The 9831-nt window shown below is 46.4% G+C and overlaps 1 protein-coding gene across 1 annotated transcript; it reads left to right on the top strand.

Annotated features, from left to right (window-relative positions):
- Positions 1 to 7604: 7604 nt before the first annotated feature.
- On the top strand, positions 7605 to 9536 carry LOC149339762 (uncharacterized). The gene has a single exon (XM_089550562.1). The coding sequence runs from the start codon at positions 7605 to 7607 to the stop codon at positions 9411 to 9413; it is 1809 nt and encodes a 602-aa protein (XP_089406688.1). The 3' UTR covers positions 9414 to 9536.
- The last annotated feature ends 295 nt before the right edge of the window (positions 9537 to 9831 follow it).

The following is a 9831-nucleotide window of genomic DNA, read 5'->3' as shown; positions in this document are numbered from 1 at the left end:
TCTCTGGTGCCCTCGTTCAGCCGCTGCAGTTACTTTTCAGTGTAGCAATATGTGGACTACGAAAAAAAAATGCAAACATCGGCATACCGATTTATTGCCGCTGAAAGAAGTCGTCCAGCGTCCCCTGAACACGTTTCGCGAGTGCGGACTTCAGGATTGCGGCTTCTATACCATCCAACTGCGAACCAAAGATCTGGTCGAACTCCGCGATAACGCGATAACGATAAAAATGAGCCACGCTTCCAACATGCACAATGCTCTCTGCGACGGCCGCTCTCTGCGACGTCATCGAAAAAAAAAAAATCGTCTCTGTTCTTTTTTACATTTTTCCCCTGCGCGGCGTGCTCTACCGCTCTACGCCGTGATGCCGTTCAAGGACGGCGCAACACGAGGCCGGCGTGCCATGCGATGCAGTGAAGCAACCTTTCGCTCCGCAGGAGAGCAGACGACGCCACGAAAGGACGCCGTCAGCCGAATTTTGCTCTTATTTTCGCGGAAAAAATCGCCTCAAGGACGCAAAAATGTGTTGATTGGCAGATTATTTTTCTGCTGGTATTAAATCTCTTCGTTATATCCGCTGACGCGCTCTTATTTACTTCGTTAAAACCGGACCCAAAATGTATTGAAAATGCAAAAATGGGAATGGGAAATTGAAATCCCTTCGTTATAACCGCTATTTCGCTATAAGTGGCTTCGTTATAAACGGACTAGACTGTATTTCCTTTGTACTGAAGAAATTCTCCCAATCAAAGAAAAGTAGGAAACCATGTGTCGACAAAGACATGTTGCAGTTGATATGAAAACAAAACAAACTTTACAGACTGTTTTTACAAAGTAGGTGGCCTGAAGTGCTGAAAACGTTAAAAAAATTTAAGAACTTCGTTACAAAGCATCTTCGCATCGCTAAAAAGCAATATATTTATAACCGATTTAATTCAACTAGTGGACACTCTGAAAACGTTAGGAAGGTTTTGAAATCTTTCTTTGGTAATTCTTCCGAACCGACCACAAAAATTATTCACGAAGGGATTGAATTAAAAGGTGCTGATCTAGCAGAAGCCTTCAATTGCTACTTTCTTTGCTTTGCTGATACATCAAACGGCGACGTAAATCTTTCTTATATGACTGCCCAAAGTGGTGAAACAGTATTTCTAACACCGGTTACAGTAAATGAAGAAATCAAAGAATTTTTATCGCTTAATAATAGTAAAGCTACAGATGCGTCAGGTTTACAGTTACAGCCCATAAAATTTACTATCGACAGTCTTGCACCTTGCCTCGCCCACATCTTCAACCTATCTTTGGTTTCCGGCGTTTTCCCGTGTCTTATGCAAAGCGCAAAAGTTACAGTAGTATATAAAAAATGAAACAAAAATGAAATGGCAAACTATCGCCCGATATTGATCTTACCTGTGTTTTGTAAAGGCCTCGAAAAAGTTATTCTTAAACGGCTATCCTGCTTCACTCAAAGATATAACATTATTACCACAGCTCAATATAGCTTTCGTAAAACAGATCGACTGAGTTAGCTCTTCTTGCTCCGAAAGAATTCATACTAAAAAATTTTGAATAAAAAAAACTTGGTACTTGGATTATTTTTAGATTTTTCAAAGGCATTTGACCTTGTTAATCACTCTGTGCTCCTTAAAAAATTGGATCACTACGGTATTAGAGGCATAGCCCATATGCCAACTTCCTCATACTTGCAACATAGGTCTTAGTTTGTTAGTATTGCCCGTGAATGCTCCCAGTTGAAAGCGGTAGCTTCTGGCGTTCCGTAAGGGAGCATTTTGGGTCCGTTTCACTGTTCTTTATGTAAATGATATTTTCTACATCAATAGCACTGCTAAGTACATAATTTACGCAGATGACACTAGTCTGTTGTTTTCGGGTACTTCAACTGCTGATCTCGCAAATCGAGCTAATAAAACCTTAAAAGAAATAAATATTTGACGGCTGATAATCACTTAAGAATTAACTATAACAAAACTGCAGCAGTCATGTTTCACCCACGTCACAAACACTTTGAACTTCCTCTAATTGAATTCAACAATACCAGAATAGAATTTGTGCAGTCTGTGAAAACTATTGGCGTTTACTTTGCAGCACATATGTCGTGGAATGACCATCTTAACTATTAACATTCTGCAAAAGTTGGTATCATGCGCTGCAACTGCTTTAATTTTCCTACGTCAGTCAACATGCTACTTTACCACTCTTTCTTCTCTTCCATAGCCAACTACGGATGTATGGTGTGGCCAACAACAACATCTGAAAATAGGAACAAACTCACTGTATTACAAAAATGTATTATACGAATTGCATGTCAAGTGCCGTATTTCTTCCACACCGCGAGCCTTTTCCATCAGCACAACGTTATACAAATGAAGTCCCTTCATGTATAATTATAGGCTGTGCTAAAAAATATAAACTCGCCAGAATTAAAAATGATGACTCCTGACTTACACTTGCTGGGTTAGAGCAAAGCAGACCTGTGTATGATACCCGCGCAGCAGAGCCTTATAATGTTAAGAAATGTCGCACAAACTATGGCAAACAAATGTTGCAGCATACCTTACAAACACTTCTAAACCATTTGTACTGCCACAAGAATCTTGATGTATCCGATATTTCTCTGAAAGAATTGCCCGATTTGTTCGTGCAGTTTTTTTTTTCTTGCTATTACCATTTTTAGCGCACCTGTCAATTTTGCTGTCCCTTATTTTCTCCTCCCGGTATTTGCCTTTATAGGCTCTTTATTTATTTATTCATACTGTTAACCCTCTGCATGAGGGTCATTACAGGGAGGGAAACATATACAGACACAAGTGCAATTCTCTTCGCTAAAAAAAGAAACACTCAAATGCACAGAATTACAGATTTGCACAGCAATCTTCCAGGAACGCGTTCACACCTATCACAAATTTGTCTACATCTGTTTGGTCCACAACGTCACTTGGTAGTTGATTCCAAATTTCTACAGCATCGGGAAAAAAGGAGTAGCGATAGACATCAGTACGTGTAATAATAGGTTGTAATACCTTACTGTGATTTTTCCGAGGGCAACGCTTCAGGGGAGGTGCAACATAGTGATGTTTATTAACTTTGACTTTATCATTCATTATCAGAAAAAAAAGTTTCAATTTCTGCTTTAGTCTTCTTACTTCTAGTGATTCTAGCTGACACTCTTTTAGCATTGCTGTGACTGAATCAGTGCGGCGGTATTTAGAGCATATAAAACGTGCTGACATCCTTTGCAATCTTTCCAGTTTCCGTTTTAAACCCTTTTGATGAGGACTCCACACTGCACTTGCGTACTCTATTATTGGCCGCACGAACGTCTTGTACGCAATCAATTTAATTTCTCTAGTCGCATTCGGCAACTTCCTCCTCAGGAAACAGACCTTCTGGTAGGCTTTTAAATAGACATTTTCAATATGGGTGCGCCAGTCAAGATTATTTGTTAATATCACTCCCAAGTACTTGAGACACTTTACTTGATCTAAGTAATTTTCACCGATATTGTATCGAAACATCATAACATTCTGCTTCCTTGTTACTTGCATGTAATTAGATTTTTGGTAGTTTATTTCCATACCCCATTTCAGGCACCACGAGTTTAACGACTGAAGACATCTATTTATGTTCACCTGATCTGCCGGGGAAGCCACAGGAGAGTAAATTAAACAATCATCGGCAAAAAGTTTCATTCTGACAGGCGATTCGACGATAGCAGAAATATCATTTATATACAATAAAAACAAAAGCGGACCTAAAACGGAGCCCTGTGGCACCCCCGACAGAACTTCACGCCTATTCGATACTGCACTTTCTATTTTGACGACTTGACAGCGGTTACTTAGATAGGCCTGAATCCATAGTACTATATTTTCAGCGATTCCTAATCTGCGTAGTTTAAAAAGAAGCTTATGATGCGGAACTTTATCGAAAGCCTTCGAGAAGTCTACACAGACCACATCTACCTGCTGACGTTCATCTATAGCCTTGCAAAAGTCGTTCACTGTTTCAATTAACTGCGTCACTGTCGAAAGGCCGGTCCGAAAACCATGCTGAAATGGACACAATAGGTCATTTATTTCCAAAAAATGAAGGATGTGTTTAGCTATTGTGTGTTCAAAAACCTTGCAACATACGGAAGTGAGTGAAACTGGCCTGCAGTTTTTTACAAGAAGTCGATTACCGCCTTTGAATACCGGAACTACTATTGCGCTGCGCCAGTCACGAGGTAAAGAATGATCCCGCAATGACTTTTCAAATAAAATTTGCAAATAATATGATAACCACTCAGCATAACGTTTAAGGAATTCCGTCGGTATTTCATCGGGACCGCTTGATTTCTTCGGGTCCAGAGACAGCAGCTGCTGACAGATGCCCTCCCTATTGATGCGAATCTCGTGCATTGAGTATGACAACGTGTAAATTGTTGTATGATCACTCTCAATGTCATTATCATCCCTACTGAAGACCGACTGGAAGAAATCATTAAACAGATTTGCAATATCGGTTTTATCAGTCACCTCATCGTTCCCATCCATTACCTGTGTGATTACGTTCTTTTTCGCTGAAAAATATCGCCAGAACTTTTGTGGTGAGCTTGTGAGAAAATTAGTCAGTGTTGTATTGAAGAAAGTTTTTTTCGAATCCAATAACACTGTTTTGAGCTTCTTTTTGATGTTTGAAAGTTCTGTCGCTCTATTTTTTTGCTTTCGTAGCCTTTTTACCTTACGTTTTAACTGAATGATCTCTCTAGTGATCCAAGGATTGAGCTGCTTCGATTTCTTTGAGCGAGTGGGAACAAACTTATCAATGCAATATTTTAGTGTGCCCTTAAAACGTTAAAACGTTGATCTAACACAGTTTTTTTTATGCGAAGCATACTACTTTAGCTACCACTTCAGCCCTTCACCGTGGTTATGCGCCTCCAAATCACGTGATACATGACGTCACACCTCGTGACACGATGACGTCACGACAGTAGAGAAACGGGGGCCCACCTCGCGCCGTCGCTGTGGTTGTGCGCCTCCAAATCACGTGACACGATGATGCCACACCACGTGACACGCTGACGTCACGGCAGTGGAGAAACGGGGGCGCACCTCGCGCCGTCGCTGTGGTTGTGCGCCTCCAAATCACGTGACACATGACGTCACACCACGTGACATGATGACGTCACGACAGTGAAGAAACGGGGGCCCACCTCGCGCCGTCGCTGTGGTTGCGCGCCTCCAAATCACGTGATACATGACGTCACACCACGTGACTTGATGACGTCACGACAGTGGAGAAACGGGGGCCTACCTCGCGCCGTCGCTGTGGTTGTGCGCCTCCAAATTACGCGACACGATGATGCTTCGCATTCTCCAGGCTTAACCAAGTTAAGCCTCAGCCATTTTTCTTTACAAACAGAATGTAGTGCGTACTGAACGTACATGTCGCATTCTCTGTACTGAACACACGTGTTTTTACTCCTTACAGTTTGTTTGATTCTTACTCCGCCGCACTCGTACTTTAGCAGCACTATCATGAATAACTCTTCCATTATGGTACAACGAAGGTAGTGAAATTCTGTCTTTGCGGTTCATTTTGATAAAATTTCAAAATTCCTGAGGCCGCTGATGTTGACATTGATGTTTTTGGACACACACAAACATTTCAGCTTCATTCGCCTCATGACCTTGAGATCGATACCTCACCCACCGTCACAAACAAGTATCGGTGGGTGGCGGTGGGTATCGCTTCAATAAAGGCTGATTTTATGGGGAAAATATGCACGCTATATGCTTCAATAAAGGTAGGTGTAGCTTTTGACCGCATGGTAGTAACTGCTCATAGCACTGTCAGTTTGGTTCTTTGTACCCAAAAGGACAGAGTCACGTTATAAGCATTGCTATTTAGGGAGAGAAAGCAGTCATACTCCTCAAAACTGCCTGAGCTCAAGTTAGCCTAAAACGTACGGAGAAATAATATTGCCAAGTGTTACAGTAGTGATTGTTTCAAGTAAGGTATACGCTAGATACCAACGCGAAGCTTATAAACGCGCCTGAAACTTGTGCAGCGCTCTTGGTGGGCACGTGCTCATCTTGCACCATTGACCACGCTTACCTCATTCTGACTACACGCAGGAGGAGGATAAACTTTATTTCCGCCGACAAATGTAGCTTACAGTGTGGGGTTATAGACCCATCCAGTGGCCATGAGCCCGTGCCGTTCGGCGACTTCTAGGGCTCTTGTGACAACCCGCATCTGTGCGTCCGAGTCGGAACTGAGCAATGCGGTCTCTCACTGGTCGGGACTCGAGAGCTGCAAGCCTTGAGGAGGGGAGTCCGGAGGGCAAGCGCAGAGTATGTGGAATAGAGTTGCATGTTGGACACATAGTGTACAGGAAGGGGAGTAGACCTCAGGGTATATGCGGGCATATATCGCGGGGTGTGGGAAGGTGTTCGCTTGGAGTTGCCTCCACACAACCTCTTGCAGTCGACCACAGTGAGCGCGCAAGCCATGAGCATAAAATAGAACTTGGTTTCAGGAAACGAAAGGCGTAGTAGCTGTCTCATTTCAGGCCGGTCACCCCAACAGGTTCATGAAGGGAACAAGTCTGCTTTGAGCAACGGAAAGATGCAGTAACTGTCATTTCACAATGGACACCTCAGCAAAGCTGCGGGAGGAAGGTATGAAGGGCGAAGTGAAAGAAGAGAGATAAAAAGGGGTGCCTAGTTCGAGCACGCCGAATATATTTGTGCCACCAAGGCTTCTACTCACATTGCACAGCACATGGGTGCCTTTTGCGTTTTGCCTGCTTGGAAGCATGGCCGCTGTGGCCGCAATGTTTTCCCGCACCCCTTGGTTCAGCAGCCGAATGCGCTTACCACTGAGCCACTACGGCGGGTAGGTTACGTAACGAAATCTTAGACACAGCCATTCGCGAGTGAGCTCTTGCCGGTGGCAGCTTCTATTGAGAGAGGATATGGTGGGGTGGCAGATACAGGAAGCGGAAGTTATTCATACCGCTTGCAATGAGCAGGATTCTGCGGAGGGGTACGTTGGAGTGCACAAAGATTTAGGAGTATGCAGTGGTGTAGATTAGATCTGTGCATCATTGAGCACGTCGGATGGTAGCCCGCAGTTGTGATGTCAGTGGCGGCAATATAAGGTGCGTCGCTTTTACACCGTTACTTCTTCGCTTCATGGCATGGGCAAAGGTGGTTGTCATGGAACGGCGGCCTAGCATACTCAGATCCCTGCCACTATGCTCCGGCTGTGTTTAACGATTTGCGCAGCATAACGTAAGGGGATGGCGCTGCGGTCGCCGACGGGAGGGGACGCGCTTCTCATCGGCCCCTGCTATTATGCCAATTAACGCAGTGTTAATTTACAGTTACCGCGATATATTTGGTATCAAAGTGTCCGCGAAGGTGCGGGGCATCGACCGGTACCAGTTTTGACCAAGCGGTACGTGATTCTCCCGATTTACGAGGACTTTTCTCTGGTGCGGTGCTAGGCCTAGCGTCGGCCTACCACAAGTACGGCCACCGGTGGCGACGGGCCCGGCCGCTAGGCCTAACCCGACGACGAGTACGACCAAGATGGCGTCTGACATGGAAGTGGCCACGTCGATGGGAGACAACATAACGTCAGCGCCGAGCATCGGCAGTCTCGGCGGGCGTACGTCCATTGAAGTTCCCGGAGAGGACATTACACCGGAAGAAGCCGAAGGCTGGTCGGCCTCCGGCAAGCGCATCAAGCAGATCATGGCCGGCAAGGAAAACGGTGAGTCCGCCGCCACTACTCGCCAGTCTAGACCCAAGACTAGGGCCAGTTTTGCTAAGAGAGTTGCAGCCTCGGTAACGAAAGCGGCGATGATGCCGATAGACATGCCGAAGGAAGACACCAAGATAGTTATGAGACCACGGGGAGGTCTCAACGTAGCGAGAACTGAGGTTTCAATAATTATGTCGGCCGTCATGACGGCGGTTCGAATAACGAAGGAAGAAGCCAAAGCAGACACCATCTGCACGAACGCGCAGCAAAACATCATCGTGGTCAGCACCCCGGACGAGAGGCGTGCCACGCTGTACTCTAAGGTCAAAACCCTAAACGTAGGAGACAAGGCATACGAAGTCAGCGCCTACCGAACGGCGCCGGACGGCACGGTCAAGGGAGTCATCCGAGGCATAGCCGTACAAGACACCCCGGAAGAGATAACCGAAAACATCGTGAACCCATGCAACCCCCTAGCGGTGGAGGCGCACAGAATCGGCAATACAACCACAGTGATAGTACTCTTCGCTGGACAAAAAGTACCGAACTACGTAAAGTATGGCTCGATATTAGTCAGATGCGGGCTTTACCGCAAGCACTTTGACGTGTGCAGGCAATGCGGCAGGATCGGCCATAGAAGAGACGTATGCCCGAATCCCAATGCCAAAGTATGCTTCGGCTGCGGAATCGTGAACCCCAGCGAGGATCACAAACGCGAATGCAAGCCCAAGTGCAAGCTTTGCGGGGGACAGCATCCAACGGGCGAGAGGGAATGCAAAAACAAGTACAAGATGCCGTATGTGGTCAAAAAACGGCAATGGGAACGCAAGATGGAAGCCATGCAGCAACAACTGGATCCGAAAAGCTTTCCGCCGCTGCGAGCGCCGTCTGCTGAGAGACCCCGCGGGGATTCGAGGCAGCGCGACAGCAGCCGCAAGAGGGACAACAGCAAGGGAGGCAGGAGCGCCAGCCGCCACAGACCGTCGCATTCGGGGCAAAGAGTCACCTGGGCCGAAGCAGTCAAGGCTAACATGGCAGAGAAGAGACAACCACCGGCGCAAAACGCCACGAAGAAGTTCCAAGAAGAGAATGGAATGGTAATAAAAGCCCTAAGAGACGAGAACGAGAAGCTAAAGCAGAGAATCGCCGAGCAGGACGCAACCATCAAGGAAATCAACGCGAAGCTAACGACATTAATTGCGATGCAGCAACAGCAGCAGCTGCTGCCGAAGCCCGCACAAGAGAGGGAACAAGAAGAGATAACCGAGGACGAACTAGAGGTCGAGGTGGACCCGAGAGCCACGAAAACGGCGGGACCGGCTCCCAAGAGGAGAGCCATAGAGGTCGCCAAGGAACGAAAGACAATGGAGAGAATCGAAAAACAGGACGTCAGACTCGACCGTCTCGAGGCGACCAGCAAGGAAACCAACGAACGACTTACTGCGCTCGCGCAAACGGTTCAGCAGATGACAACGAATATACAGAGTACGATCCAGAACATGATGGCGCAAATGCAAGCACAGCTGCAGACGCAGATACAGGCACAAATACAATGTATGGAAGCACAGATCACCGCCAAACTGCAGCAATCATGGACGGGACAGCAAGTACAGCAGCATCCACACCCCCAGTGAGAGACCTCTTGGTCTGGCACTGGAACTGCAACGGCTTTACCGGCAAGAGAGCAGTGCTGCAGCAACACTTGCAGCAACTAACGAGGAAACCAGACGTCATAATGATTCAAGAAACACACAGCGAAGAAACGCCGAAACTACCGCTACCGGTCGCACGACAGCCCGCCGAGCAAAAGGGACACGTCCAAGGGCAAGGGCAGAGGGGTCTGCACCTTCGTTAGGAGAGGGATCACCTTCGTGGAACACGAAATGATCGGCAGAAGCGCCATCGAACACTGCACGGTGGAAGTAATCACGGGAAAGAAGAGGAGAGAGAGCACTTTCCTGGTGAACGTCTACAGCAACCCGTCCCACGGACAACAGAAATTAAAGGCACTGTTCCACAAGGCAGCTTCAGTCGCGGGAAGCAATACGCTCG

This window comes from Amblyomma mixtum, chromosome 6 (genome assembly GCF_055824585.1).
Source record: "Amblyomma mixtum isolate Tamu chromosome 6, ASM5582458v1, whole genome shotgun sequence".
Lineage (NCBI taxonomy): Eukaryota > Metazoa > Arthropoda > Arachnida > Ixodida > Ixodidae > Amblyomma > Amblyomma mixtum.
Note: the sequence above shows the minus strand (reverse complement) of the source record. Positions and strands in the feature narration are given on the sequence as shown.